Source organism: Haliotis rubra, unplaced genomic scaffold (assembly GCF_003918875.1).
Source record: "Haliotis rubra isolate DU_JTF1 unplaced genomic scaffold, ASM391887v1 Scf378, whole genome shotgun sequence".
NCBI classification, from domain to species: Eukaryota; Metazoa; Mollusca; class Gastropoda; order Lepetellida; family Haliotidae; genus Haliotis; species Haliotis rubra.
In genome coordinates this window covers 630,569-646,129 of record NW_025767055.1, presented here as the reverse complement: position 1 = coordinate 646,129, position 15,561 = coordinate 630,569, and the positions used below count along the sequence as shown (strand labels likewise).

General features: G+C 42.3%; 1 protein-coding gene across 1 annotated transcript in view; it reads left to right on the top strand.

Moving 5' to 3' along the window:
• LOC124286192 (dynein axonemal heavy chain 6-like) overlaps positions 1-15,561 on the top strand; it is an 85,616-nt gene that overhangs the window by 66,951 nt on the left and 3,104 nt on the right. The window contains 18 exon segments of the mRNA XM_046722538.1: positions 227-529; positions 828-1,013; positions 1,260-1,432; positions 1,745-1,925; positions 3,132-3,311; positions 3,757-3,863; positions 4,181-4,307; positions 5,291-5,437; positions 6,305-6,382; positions 6,384-6,491; positions 7,031-7,221; positions 9,321-9,414; positions 10,172-10,412; positions 10,857-10,957; positions 11,824-11,928; positions 12,421-12,535; positions 13,511-13,803; positions 15,359-15,442. Of these exon segments, the coding sequence (XP_046578494.1) occupies positions 227-529; positions 828-1,013; positions 1,260-1,432; positions 1,745-1,925; positions 3,132-3,311; positions 3,757-3,863; positions 4,181-4,307; positions 5,291-5,437; positions 6,305-6,382; positions 6,384-6,491; positions 7,031-7,221; positions 9,321-9,414; positions 10,172-10,412; positions 10,857-10,957; positions 11,824-11,928; positions 12,421-12,535; positions 13,511-13,803; positions 15,359-15,442 (2,814 nt within the window).

The window sequence follows — 15,561 nt, the reverse complement described above, 5'->3', positions numbered from 1 at the left end:
CAGAAATTATTTAAACTGGCCCATAGGTCCCCAGATTTCTCTGTTAATGCGTTTTAATCAAGAGGCATCTTTCAAGGACAGCATCCACTTCCCTGACACTCAATTTCAAAAGGTACAATTGGAGATTATCTAAAAACGATGTTTAGACAATATAGATTTTTACAAGATTTTACTTTTCCATCCCTTTAGATCGTGATAATTTATGATAACTTTTGTTGTTTTCCAGCAATTCAACATTGAAATCGGCAACGTGACTGGTGATGTGTTTATCTCTGCTGCCTGTGTGGCGTACTATGGAGCTTTCACCAGTGTGTATCGTCAGGAGCTGGTCAATCACTGGATTGACAAGTGCAAGGAGCTCGAGATACCGGTCACAGATGGCATGACACTGGAGAAGGTTCTCGCTGACCCCTTTGAGATCAGGCAATGGAACTCTGATGGCCTACCTCGAGATCAGGTGTCCACGGAGAATGCCATCTTGGTGACACGAGGTCGAAGGTGGCCCCTCATGATTGATCCGCAAGAACAGGTATTTGACACTTTCAGGAATTTAGAAAGCAGATTTAGTTATATGTTATTTCAAAGAGATTCTTTGACAGAAAAGTGCCAGGAACTATTACGTCCACTTCTTTATACTCAGTATATATTTCAGTATAACTGGTGATGTCATTAACTACACTACAAGATACATTCAAGAGGTATTCATAAGATATGGGCACTGGGGTAGTGAAGTAGGTACAGCGGTCGCTTGTCAGTATCTTTATCAAAACATACATGTATGTAAAACTGTATGAAAAATTATAAAGAAACTATCTTTGCATTTCCAGGCCAACCGATGGGTGAGGAACCGTGAGGCTAAGAATGGCCTGAAGGTCATTAAGCTGACTGATGGTCAGTTCCTCCGGACCCTGGAGAACTGTATCCGGATCGGAATGCCTGTCCTTCTGGAAGACCTCGGAGAGAGTCTGGATCCCGCCCTGGAGCCTGTGCTGCTCAAACAGACATTCATGTCGGTAGGTGATCGTCTATACCTCTGTGGGCTGTAGTTGTTACAGTTCTTGGCAAATAATACGATAAAAGATAGTTAATATTTTTAGGACTCTATGATTTCATAGAAAAATACAGGACATTTTTATGAGGAAGTGCTGAGCTTTGGATACTCATTTACTAAAAATGATCCCGTATTAAACAGTGCTATGATTTTCATGAAAGCAGAGATGTTTTTTGTACAACTGAAAGTGTGATGTTTTGTTGTGCAGGGAGGGCGTCTTCTGATTCGATTGGGTGACAGTGACATAGACTATGATCGTAACTTCCGTTTCTACATGACAACGAAGCTGGCAAACCCCCACTATCTGCCCGAGGTTTGCATCAAAGTAACCATCATCAACTTCACTGTCACTAAGTCTGGCTTAGAAGACCAGCTTCTCAGGTAGGTCAAGGTCATCATGACATGCAGGTCAAGGTCATGACCTATAAGTCAGGGTGACATTTATCCTTTGAGTGTAAATATTTGTTTTTGGATCCCTTCACTACAGATTGTTTAGTTAAAATCTGTTCAGTCACTGATGATTTGTAAAACATGTCACACTGGGACTCTAGTAAGAGAGTTGAAACAGAAAACTTGTTTAAAATTATACCATACGAAATAGGATTTTGATGTTAATGAAATTAATAGATATCATTCATAGACAGAAAGAACAATTAATTAACAAATATAGTGTGATATTTTTGTACATTTTAGTGATGTTGTACGCCTGGAGAGGCCCGATCTGGAGGAACAGCGTAACCAGCTGATTGTTCGGATCAATGCAGACAAGAACCAGTTGAAGGCCATTGAAGACAGGATCCTCAAGCTGCTGTTTGAGTCTGAGGGCAACATCCTGGATAATGAAGAACTCATCAACACCCTCAATGAGTCCAAGGTGAGGCATACATTTAAAAGTCATTCCTGTGACAACTAAATTCATGGTTTGCACTTGTTACGACTGACAACCACCACTGTGGTATGGATTCCAGACTACAGTGACAGAAACTACCAGTCGTCAGATCGCCAAATGTGACCGAATGTGTCTTGGGGCGTGTAAGTTTGAAAAAAATGTGAACGTTTGTCGCCAGTTTAATAATTACTAGAATTATTTATAGATGTCAAATAAAATTTATGTAAAATTATATCATTCTTAAAATGATTTTATCACTTATCAATTGCATATATAAATCGCGAGTACCTTACACAACAGAAAACGTGCAAGTTGTTCATGCTATTGCTAGATTTACTTCCGGGTCAACAATGACATAAGCCTTGCATTTGATTGGCTTAGATGATGTACAGTAGCCAGTGAGAACACATCTTGTTTATACGACCCACTAGGTCCTCAATAACCTAACGTATATTACCGTAGATAAGCCGACCCCATAGATAAGCCGACCCCCTAGCTTGACCCTTGAAATGATATGTTATGTCAAAATGGTATGTTTCGTACATAAGCCTACCCCCCGCGATGAGTCGTGGCCAACTCACACCACTAGACATCTGGCAGTCGGATGTAAAACAGAGACTGAATGGTCAAGTGACCAGCTTTGCTTACTTAATTATGGGACAATTTACGCTGATGATGAGGACCATTATGAAAAATTTATCTGGTCCAGATTGTTTTCGGTTTAGTGTCCTGTGTTCCTGACAGTCAAAGTGTCTAATTATGGTGTAGGTGACTTCAGGGGTTTGACCTGTGTTCCTGACACTCAAAGTGTCTAGGACCATTATGAAAAATTTATCTGGTCCAAAGATATGTTTTGTGTAGGTGACTTCAGGGGTGTAGTGACCTGTGTTCCTGACAGTCAAAGTGTCTATATACGTGTTTGTGTAGGTGACTTCAGGGGTGTAGTGACCTGTGTTCCTGACAGTCAAAGTGTCTATATACGTGTTTGTGTAGGTGACTTCAGGGGTGTAGTGACCTGTGTTCCTGACAGTCAAAGTGTCTATATACGTGTTTGTGTAGGTGACTTCAGGGGTGTAGTGACCTGTGTTCCTGACAGTCAAAGTGTCTATATACGTGTTTGTGTAGGTGACTTCAGGGGTGTAGTGACCTGTGTTCCTGACAGTCAAAGTGTCTATATACGTGTTTGTGTAGGTGACTTCAGGGGTGATCACACAACGACTTCGGGAGGCGGAGAAGACGGAGGAGATGATCACAACTGCTCGTGAGAAGTACAGGACTGTAGCCGAACGAGGTTCTGTCATGTACTTTGTCGTAGCTGACATGGGCAACGTGGACCCCATGTACCAGTTCTCACTGAAATACTTCAAACAGGTAATCACGTGTATTCTACCAGCACATGGAGGACTGAATGGTCAGCAAGCTGTATCAGTTTGTTGTTAGTCCATGACAAGCTCATCACAGATTTAAATTATGTATAACTTGTTTTGTACACCCACCAAGTAGGCAGCTACACTTTATAGACATTGGACCCGTGAAGATACGGGTTAGAATTGATCTTCAGTAACCCATGCTTGTCTAATGGGATCAGGTGGTCAGGCTCGCTGACTTGGTTGACACATGCAATCGTCATCGTATCCCAATTGCGTAGATTGATGCTTATGATGTTGATCACTGGATTGACTCAATTATTTACAGACTGCCACCATATAGCTAAAATATTGCTGAGTGCGTCATAAAACTAAACTCGCAAACTTATAGAGATTGCTCATTAACTTCTGTCAGTTCAAGGAAATAACTAGTGAGATATGTGTTCCAGCTGTTCAATGCTACAATTGAAACAAGCGAGAAGAGTGACAACCTGGATACCCGTCTGAAAATCTGCCTGGACCAGACCACGATGTGCATCTACAAGAACGTCGCCAGGTATGCTCTGTCCCTCATGTCAGTCTCTAACATCTGTGCAGTTACATCAGCTCTGGCCAACATTTGATGGACTCTTAGTGGACATGCATGGCCAAGATATAGCTTAAAGTAACATTTTATCACATGCTTTGTATAGTCTCAGGCTACTGCACACGAGTTCTCCTCTGACAGAAGTAAATACATATGTAAGTGGTATTACTTTCATCCATCCGTCCACCCATCCATCCATCATCCATCCATCCATCCATCCATCCATCCATCCATCCATCCCATCCATCTACCCATCCATCCATCCTTGTTCTTCTGTGTTTCTGTAGAGCTCTGTTTGAGAAGGAAAAGCTGGTGTTCTCCTTCATGTTGTGTGGTGAGATCCTCAAGACTGCAAAGATCATCTCTGTAGCTGGGTGGAACTTCTTCCTGCGTGGTGCTGCTGGCATGGACCGGGTGAGTTTACACAGCTGTCTCTACCTACAGCTGCAGTGTTCTGTTCATGGACAGGGTGAGTTTACACAGCTGTCTCTACCTACAGCTGCAGTGTTCTGTTCATGGACAGGGTGAGTTTACACAGCTGTCTACCTGCAGCTGCAGTGTTCTGTTCATGGACAGGGTGAGTTTACACAGCTGTCTCTACCTACAGCTGCACTGTTCTGTTCATGGACAGGGTGAGTTTACACAGCTGTCTCTACCTGCAGCTGCAGTGTTCTGTTCATGGACAGGGTGAGTTTACACAGCTGTCTCTACCTGCAGCTGCAGTGTTCTGTTCATGGACAGGGTGAGTTTACACAGCTGTCTCTACCTGCAGCTGCACTGTTCTGTTCATGGACAGGGTGAGTTTACACAGCTGTCTCTACCTGCAGCTGCAGTGTTCTGTTCATGGACAGGGGACCGGAGACCTACCACTGTTGTGTCTCTGTCTGTGGCATCATAGGCCAGATTTACCCTGATTCCGATCTTTGATTTGTCAAAGCTGTTCGAAGCCTTTAAAGCCTGTCAAAGCTGTTAAAAGCTGTACAAAGTTGTTCAAAGCCATTCAAACCGATATGAAACTCGATCACTCAATAAAATTTATAGTCCTAACTATTATTGCTGAAAAATCTATTTAACAGATTGCTCTAACTGTCTAATTTGATGTATTTATGCCTTTTTTGTATTTCCATGACTTTTCCTCATGCTATACTACAGGTTTTAACAGTGTTAATGAAGTCTTTCATTTCAACTCACTGAGAGGTAATCACTCTCACTGCTGATCGACTACACTATCAATGTGTTCTGGGGCCCAATCCGCAATGCTTTAATAGCATTACGTCATTCGTGAGCCAATGATGTAGTATAGATTTACGATAAGTCTTAACGTTACGATTGGAACCCTGGTCTTTATCCAGTGTAACAGTATGTACACGATGTTGATGGCAGTGTTGATGTTACAGCAACGCCCTCCGAAGCCAGACAAGCCGTGGTTGAGTCAGACTGTGTGGAACACAGCCTACGACCTCAGTGAGACTGTGCCAGCATTCCGAGGTCTGCACACTGACCTCATCAAGACGCCCGTGTGGGTCAAACTCGGCAGCATTGAGGTAGGTGTGACAGAATCTGTGTGTGGACAGTGGTCAAGTGCAACTACCTGACCCACAGTCCATTTTACTGACCAATTTTGGACTTGATGTTAACATTCTGTTGTAACTTTCTTGGTTCAGGTGGTCTGACAGGATTTAGATTTTGTTTTATCATGATAGCATGAGGCAATGCTCCTAATATCAACCATTGGTTTACTGGTTCATTTGTACCAGACTTGATCATTTACATGCTGGCTCTTTCAGGCAGTTTGTTTAAATGGAAAAATAGAACATAATACTGTTTTTTCTTGTGTTTAGTGCAAACGTTTTTGACCCCACCTTCAAATCTGTGTGGAGGAGGTGCACATAATGCATGCATACAATGAGTTTGTATTTTTTCCACAACACAAAGACATTGGTGTGAGCATGTAACATCATCAGTAAAATGCCTAACATTTTTAATTACCTACTACGAAGGGCGAAAATATTGGGGGTCATATTTTTCATACAATGCCACAGGGCAAAATATCACTTTGTCATGGTGACGTGACGTCGTGAACAATGCTATGATGGCATGTTTCTTCTATGACGTTGCGTTCTACATGCAGTGATGGCAGGTAGCCAGCCTATGTGTGAAAGTAGATTTGGGTTTATTTTCCTGAATTTGACGACTTCGGGAATAAACAGAATATTATGTTTGTGCCCATATCATACTATGTTAATGACACTCGTGTCTAAATTTCGGTATATCCCTCGCTCTTGCTTGGGAAATACCAACATTTAGTCACGCGTGTCGTAAACATATAATATCATCTATATACTGCTGTTTATCATGGCCCAATCTCCAAGTGTCATGTATGCGTCCTAATTCCCTCATCCTTTGTGCAGATACATCTTAACCCAGAGACAAATGAAGACTATGAGCCCCTCCCCGATGAGCCAGCTCCCCCCTCCCACCATCCAGGAAGGGCAGGAAGAGGCTCAAGCTGATGATGGCAAGGTCAAAGGTCACTGGAACATCAGGCTCACTAGCTTCCAGAAGCTCACCTTCATCAAGGCCTTCCGAGAAGAAAAGGTAAGTGTTTTATTGGTGTTCTTGGAGGGTACCTTTATGGTTTGTCTTATACTTGATACTCTGCACAGTTACGAGTATGTTCTTTGTATATGAAACATAGCAGTAAGGGACCATTCATAATTTATGGCTAGGGGTGACGATAATTTATGAAGAAGCATGTACAATGTGAATGACCCCCACCTAATTTTACGTACAAAGTAAGTGACCACCCTGCATATCATGTACAAAATCAATTAAGCCCCCACCCTTCCCCCATAATAATTTTTAATATATTTTAAGTAATATTTTTACGTACAAAATTGATGATCCCTCCAACCGCCCCAGAACAAATGGGTGACCCCCCTTAAAATCATCATCACAAACAGTAAATTATGAACGGTCTGTTATGATTAGGAATGTGTAAAGAGATTCAAATTTACATCAGTGAACAGACAGCATCTAAACCCATATCGCTTACACTGTGCAATAAAAGTCTGATAATTTCATGAACAAACTGTTGAAGACATATTTTCTATGTTGGAAATATGCTTTGTTCACAGACAGTGTTTGCAATCACCGATTTTGTCCGAGAGAATCTGGGTCAACAGTTTGTGGAGAGTCCGCCAGTGGGTCTGCCGGAACTCTACGATGACATGAACAAAGTTACCCCCCTTGTGTTTGTCCTCAGCACTGGCTCCGATCCCATGGGAGCCTTCCTCCGATTTGCCAAGGACAGAGGGTACACAGACAAGTGAGTGTGGGGATAGGATGGTTGCAGAAATATCACAGAACCTGCTGCTCTGTATGATTCAAGTAGGCGATAACAACAGGGATGGAAAGTTTGGTTGTGGGCCAAATCATGTGCCAAGTTTATGTGGTTCTGTGGTCAATATGTGGTTCGGTGATGATTTGTTTGTTTGTTTGTTCTTTAACACCACAGATTGCAATATTCCAGCTATGTGAAGGTGGTCTGTTAATAATTGAGTCTGGATCACACAATCCAGTGATCAATAGTATGAGCATCGATCTATGCAATTGGGATACGGTAACGTGTCAACCAAGTCAGTGAGCCTGACCACCTGACCGTTAGTCACCTCCTACTACAAGCATTGGTTACTGGAGTCTGGATCGCACAATCCAGTGATCAATAGTATGAGCATCGATCTATGCAATTGAGATATGATAACGTGTCAACCAAGTCAGTGAGCCTGACCACCTGACCGTTAGTCATCTCCTACTACAAGCATGTGTTGCTGAAGACTAAGTCTAGCCTGGATGTCCACAGGCCTATTTAGTGATGGAGATGTATAAACCACATCCTGCTCAGTAATGAATAGTGGTGTGACGATTCATCGATACGTATCGATACATCGATCCATGGGCCACCGATACAGTGAATCAGTACTAGTGTTTGGAATTGGTTAAAATCTCATAATTGATGATTGGTTCATTACAACCGATCAATCATTGAAAATAATTGGTTAGCGTCATTTATCAAATGTTCCTGTTATCTTTGTTAATGCACACACAAAAAATAAAGAAAAAACATGCAGTAATTTGGGTTTTTTGCAAATTGCACAAAATCCATTGGCAAATTTCGCATATTTAAAGGATGATTAGCATGTTAGGAACACAGATTTCCTGGATTCTTTAAGATAAATTCAATCATGACTTGGAACGACCTTGTAGTGCTTATGAAATGTAAATTTAATGACACAGACAAAACCAACCTTGTGTAAAATATTGTTGATGCAAACAAGTGTTCCAAAATTGGTTGTGTTCGATTATGAGAAAACACAATCGATTGCTTGGTGGTTTAGGCACTGCGATCACCAATCTTCGATTATTTCAATTAATCGGACCACCACTTATCGATACAAAGGTTTACATTGTCATATATCCTGATACGATACTTCAAATGGGCCATGATACATCGATGTTTGTCTTAGAATATTGCTGAATCGCGGTATCTGTCAAGAAAAACGACTTACTTTTGTTTGATGGTTAAAATATATGCATACTATTTTCACTTCATAAGTAAACGTTTTTACGGAAATTCTTGCGTCTAGATCTGTGTCAGACATAGCGCTCGCATGTTATTAACATTCATTAAGTCCTTGATTAAACTTAATTTTCTTGTTTCGGAATGAACATTGAACAACGCTGGCGGAATTTGTCGAAATACTTTAAAATTGGTTTTGTTTTGATCTTAGGGTGTTTTATAGTTGGTATTTGAATAATGTGTTTATTGGTTGGATAAACTGATACAGTTAAATGACATGGTGCACATGTAGTTATGGTCAAGTATATTCATGTATGAAACACATCTTCATTACTAGTGCTGGTATTGGCATACAACCTGAGATACGATACATCACAATACTAAAATTGTAGTCACGATGATATATTGTAAAAGTATTGTGCACTTAAGCTGCGATACGATACGAATCCCGATATAAGGGTGGCGATCGATACGAATCCCGATATAAGGGTGGCGATACGATACGAATCCTGATATAAGGGTGGCATAAATACGATCAATCCCGATATAAGATGGCGATCAGGATACGAATCCCGATATAAGGGTGGCGATACGATACGAATCCCGATATAAGGGTGGCGATACGATCCGGATCCCGATATAAGGGTGGCGATACGATACGAATCCCGATATAAGGGTGGCGATACGATACGGATCCCGATATAAGGGTGGCGATACGATACGTAGCACAATGCTAATATCTTTAATTTGACACATATCGTCAGAATATGTTGCAGCAACAAATAATCAGAGGTAGCTCCATCACAACCTTTGTAAGACTCGAGCAATTTGTCTTCTTTGTATTGCAGGATCCAGTCAATTTCTCTAGGTCAAGGTCAGGGCCCGGTGGCTGAAAAATTGATTGCAAATGCAGTGAAGAGTGGAGAATGGGTGTTCCTTCAGGTGACAATCTCTCCTTTATCTTTATCATTGCTGATGTAATCTACCTGGATGTGGTAGGATTCAATCTGATGGTCAGGCTCCAGTGTAGATCCAGGGCTCCCTAGTGCCCCTTGCTTGTTTTATGAACTAGACATAATTCATGGATGAATGTCCTTACAGTGTTCACGAATGGTGTTTCAAAGTAACAGGACATTGGGTCCTGTAAGCTTCAGATGTCTGTCTGACCCACTGAAAATTCACAGGACCCATAGAATAAAAATTAATCACACATTTAACATTTCTTATATCATAATTGGCTTTGAAATTATTAACAAACGTAAGATTTATAGACACCAAACAAGTGTGACACAAATAACAACTTCAGTCAAATCATTGTGAAATATACAGTCAGACACTGGGGCCGGCGGGTTGTAGACTTCCATTGGACCGTCGGCGAATCTGCCAGATTTGTCCGAGGGTCCGACGCTATTCGTGAACACTGTCCTTATGCCCAGCGGCATGGAAGTGTGTCATTCTGTGAACCATTAACTTGCCTGCAAGGATTTCATGTTTGGCGGGCCATCAGACAACATCCACTCACTTATTGTATGTGTATGTTAGGAAATTTGGGCGAATATCTTCGTACAGTTGATACCTCTTCTTTTATTATGTTTCCAAGGTAGCTGTTGCAAGTTGAGTCTATCATTTTGTGACACTAAGGTATGATGTTTCATGTTCCATGTTCCATGTTTCATGTTTTGCTTGTCCTCGTCTCCAGAACTGTCATTTGGCTGCATCCTGGATGTTGAGGATGGAGTCTACGGTGAAGGACCTGACCGAGAAACCCAATGACATCCATGAAGACTACCGCCTGTTCCTCAGCTCCATGCCGGCCAAACACTTCCCCGTGTCCGTGCTGCAGAACAGTGTCAAGGTCACTAACGAGCCCCCAAAAGGTCTAAGGGCAAATGTCAGAAGGGCATTCACTGACATCACAACCAACTTCTTTGAGGAGAACAGTAAGTTCATTGAGAGCGAGTTGTTTCACAGCAGGGAACGACAAGAATGTACTAGCCTAACTGTACCAGTACCTGCAATATAATCTGGGTCTTTGTCATGTGGCAAGATGTCATGAGAAAAAAGCTAAGTAAGAGATTAAGTTACTGAATGCCAGTAACTAATTTTGTTATCCATAGTACTTAGATGACCTTATCAGAAAAGTAGCAAAGAATTATTCATTCAACTGACTCATTTGGATATAATTCAGTTTGTTGTGCAAATCCTTTGAGTTTCTGGATGAAAACTGACTGATTGGCTAACAATCCAGTTGATTGTATTTGCCTCCCAAATATAGGGGTTGGAAGTCGAGGGCCAGGGGTTAGGAGTCAAAGGTCAGGGATTGGGAGTCAAAGGGGGTCAAGGGTTAACACTGATTCATGGCTGCATGTTGCTGCGTGTTTCAGTTCTGGGCACAGATTGGAGGAAGATGATATTTGGCTTGTGCTTCTTCCATGCCATCATCCAGGAGAGGAAGAAGTTTGGTCCACTCGGCTGGAACATCAAGGTCAGTCATTTTTTAGAGTGAGTGAGTGAGTTTAGTTTTACACTGCACTCAGCAATATTCCAGCTATATGGCGGCGGTCTGAAAATAATCGAGTCTGGACCAGACAATCTAGGGATCAACAGCATGAACATCGATCTACGGAACTGGGATACCCGATGACAAGTGTCAACCAAGTCAGCTAGCCTGACCACCCGATCCCGTTAGTCGCCTCTTACGACAAGCATGGGTTACTGAAGATCAATCCTAACCCGGACCTTCACGGGTCATCTTTTGGAGACACCCTGCAGCAACATTTTGTCTGTATGTGTTCCTTTCAAGTTTATTTGGCTCTTCATTTCATATGGCTGTTCATCAGTACCGAAAACTGAATGAGCCGAATATAATACAATTAATAAAGAACGTGTCAACTCAAATCTGTTTTACAAATAAGTCTCATCCAATGAATATAATTAGATTTATAACTGTTACAACTGATTGCTCCTGTAATGACTCAGCAGCTGCGATCCTGATGGACTCACTGTTTGAGGGATTTGGAAGGTGTATACACAAATCATGGAATCTATAGAGCTAGTGTTGATCCATCAACTAACATAAATACTTTAGTTGAGTGGGCAGTAAGGTAGCCTCGTGGTTAAAGTGGTCGCCGTCACACAAAGACCCAGGTTCGATTCCCCACATGGGTACAATGTGTGAACCCATTTCTGGTGTCCCCCGCCGTGATATTGCTGGAATATTGCTAAAAATGGCACACATACACTTTAGTTGATTAAGCGGACTTGTCTCATATAGACATAAGCATGATGACCCTTTTTAGTAATCAGTCCTTTCTATTTTTAGTACACTCCTCATGTTTTGGTGTATTTCAGTACGAGTTTAACGACAGCGACAGGGAGTGTGCTCTGCTCAACCTGCAGATGTTCTGTTCTGATGGTGCTATTCCCTGGGACACTCTCATCTACATTACAGGGGAGGTAAGTCATGTTCAGCTGAATACTCAGTCTTTCTGTTGGTCGGTGATAGATTCCAGAGAATTAAAAAGTTTAAACTTGGTTCAGTTCACTATTCAAATGTCTCTATCTCTGTGGACCACCTCCGTGGTGTAGTGGTTTGAGTGTCTGCCTGGGGAGCAGAAGGTCGCAGGTTCGATCCCCAGCCTTGTCATACCAAAAAGATGTTAAAATATGGTACTTGTTGGTCCCTGCCTGGCGCTCGGCATTAATGGGTACAACAAGGACTGGTCGGCTCGGAGTCAGTATAATGTGTCTGAGTGGGGTATTCATGCTTCACTGCGGCATGGTATCTCAGTGAGCTAGCACTATAAAACCAGCTTTAGTTTGGACTAGTACAAGCAGTTGCACATACACATACACACGCATGCACGTCGTCATATGAGCGAAATATTCTTAAGCACTATGTTAAACCCCATTTCACCTCACCTCTCCTCTATCTCTGTGTGATTTCAGATCACATATGGAGGTCGTGTGACAGATTTCTTGGATCAGCGATGTCTGCGAACAATCCTGCAGATGTTCTTCCGACCAGAAAGCATTCAACCGGACTACAAGTATTCAGAATCAGGTGAGTTCCACATGATAGTCCAGTGTACAGTTTAACTTGGCAAGGCTTGCTAAGTTATCTCTTTGGGTGTCTGCTTCATATTAGTGAAACCTGTGAAGCTCCGGCTTAGAATTGATCTTCCGTAACCCATGCTTGTCGTAAGAGGCAACTAACGGGATCGGGTGGTCAGGCTCGCTGACGTGGTTGACACATGTCAAATCCAAATTGGTTGACACATGCCAAATTGTGTAGATCAATGTTCATGCTGTTGATCACTGGATTGTCTGGTCCAAACTCGATTATTTACGGACCCCCTCCATGTAACTGGAATATTGCTGAGTGCAGCGTCAAACTAAACTCACTCACTCATTCATGTAAGTGAACAAAGTTGCTTTGCCACGATTTTCTCAGCACCTGTCATATGTTTGAGTGAAATATTATGGTGTGAATACACTGCTTGAGCAGATACAGCATCATACTTTGTTTCAAGACTGTTGTGGAAGCTGAGGTGGCTGAGTGGGCTAGACGGCTGACTTTGTGTGCTGGCGATTAGGTGCCTGACTCTGAGGGTGTGGGTTCGAATCCCGGATGGGACTCAACCCAACAAAAGTACTAGAATCTGTACTTCACTGAGAAAGTGTAAACCCAAATATAACATATGTTACATTTGACCACTTTCTAAATGGCATTGTGTATTCAAGACTGTTGTTGGTGATTTTGTATACAGCTAGACAATCAGATCAAAACACTGCCACTCGTGACTTTATGCAATCTATTTGATAACACAAAAGGGTTTGTCTTATGTTTGTCATATGGTTATGTGGAGGTAACTATACTGCATTTTGAATGTAGGGCTAGTTTCCTGTGGATTTAATTGTGATTATTTAACATTTAAAACCTTTTGTTGTGTGCTTCATTCCAAATGAATTTAGCATGCAGGTAACCTAACTCTATGTTTACAAACACAGTCTATATATTGCCTAAATATGTTACCAGGAATCTACTACGCTCCAAGCTACGAGACTCTGGAGGAGTACCGGCAGTACATCGAGGGGCTGCCTCTGATTGATGAACCCGAGATATTTGGGATGCACGAGAACGCCAACATCGCGTTCCAGACTCAGGAGACACAGACGCTCATCACCACCATCTTGGACGTCCAGCCCAGGATGTCATCAGGAGGAAGTGGCAAGTCCAATGACGATATCGTGTACGAGTTGGCAGAAAACATTCTGGGCAAACTAATGGACAAGCTGGACATTGAGAAGGCCAACCAGGAGATGTTTGAGGTGAGAGGACTTGTCTTATTGACCTGGGCCCCCTTTCACAAAGCACTAAGGTGATCGTAAGTCACTAAGCTAACCTTAGTGCATTGTTAAAGAAAGGGAGTTATAAGGTTAACCTTTGTAAAGGTTAACCTTTGTAAAGGTTACTTCGTGAAAGGAGCCCAGCCTGAGAATGCATCACCAGCCCCCTGCTGCTTGTTGTAAGCAGTAACCAAGGATAAAGTGTATTGGTTGGCCAGTGACTTGTGTGATTGCGGTCATCATAACCTGATGTATGTCCGAATGTTGCAGTATATCTCTGTTATCTCACTGGCTGTTAAACTATAGTTTGGCATGAAATGCATGTGGACCCGGTTTTTTGTAAATATCTCTTCATCCAATGACCCAATCGATCTCAAACTGTGCAAGTGGATGTTTTGTCAGACAACCTAATCACTTTGTAAATCACCGATTTTATGCATTTGTATTAAAGAATCTGTCTATGTAACTGTCAACAAAATAAACAGCAGAACGCAAACTGCTTGCAGAGGGAGGGAGCCAATGACCTGTAACAGCGGCAGTGTTGGGTCATAAAGGTCATTGGATGAAGAGATATCTACAAAAAAACGGGTCCACATGCATTTCATGCCAAACTATAAGGGAGATACGATCATCTTAGCACTGTGATGAAGGGGGACTCCACATTCAAATATAACAACAGCAAATAAAGAAGGACTCCTTGAATCTGAGACCCCTGCAGCACCTCTCCTTGCTTTTACTACTTCTGTTATCGCATGTTTTGCTTCATGCAGAAATTCTGTCAAAGGGGAAAATTATTGAAGGGTAAAATGTCCTAGTTTTAACTAAATGGTAATTCGGGAAGCAAGGTATCAAAACAATCTCCTCTGAAAATATGCCATGTTTCTCCTTGGGGTCCTGTTTGCAGTTTGTTTGTTTAACTTTGTGAGACACACTAGTCCAGTTATACAATGGTGGCCTGTAAATGGGGACATGGTGGGTGAGCGATCTAAGGCACCAGGCTAGTGATCCAGCGACCTTGAGGTGTCAGGATCGAGCCCACCTGTGACTGGGTGTAAACAACTTGGAGTCAACTTTGTGTGCAGACTCTTTCAGTGTTGTCACAACCCCTAGTGTACAGTACACAACCATGTGCCCTTAAAAGAACCCACGAATCCGTTGGTAGATGACCAGATGGTGACCACATGAATACGTGCAAATACCTAGTTGCGGGTACAGCAACGTGCAGTAAACTTGGACAAAGCTCTGTGACTATGTGTCCCAGTCCACACAGCTGTGAATGGGTACCTCGTAAGGATGGGAAAGCCACATTAACTTGGTGCGCTTAAATGGCTGCAAGAGTTGTATGATCCCCAGGGAGTTGAGATTGATAATATGATGTGCTGTTAAGATTGACATCCAATGATGGAGGGAAAAACAAAGCAATTTGAGCAGCTGAGCTGAGCTGGATATTGCCCCTAAATATCATGTAATAATTGCAGGATGTGTTTCGATGTTGTATGTATGAGCTGGCTGTGACCATATGATGTGTTTCAGCCAGATGACAAGGGGGCGGATGAACTCACTGACAACAGTGCTGGAGCAGGAGGTGGACAGATTCAACAAACTGTTGCGGGTTATCAAGGTACTGTCCACTTGTGGTCACCAGTCAGGCTATTTGTCCTGGTAGAAGTAGTCAGTGCTTCACACACTATTGCTCTCCCTACACTGAAGGGGCAGTTGCAACAGTATACAGTTGGCATA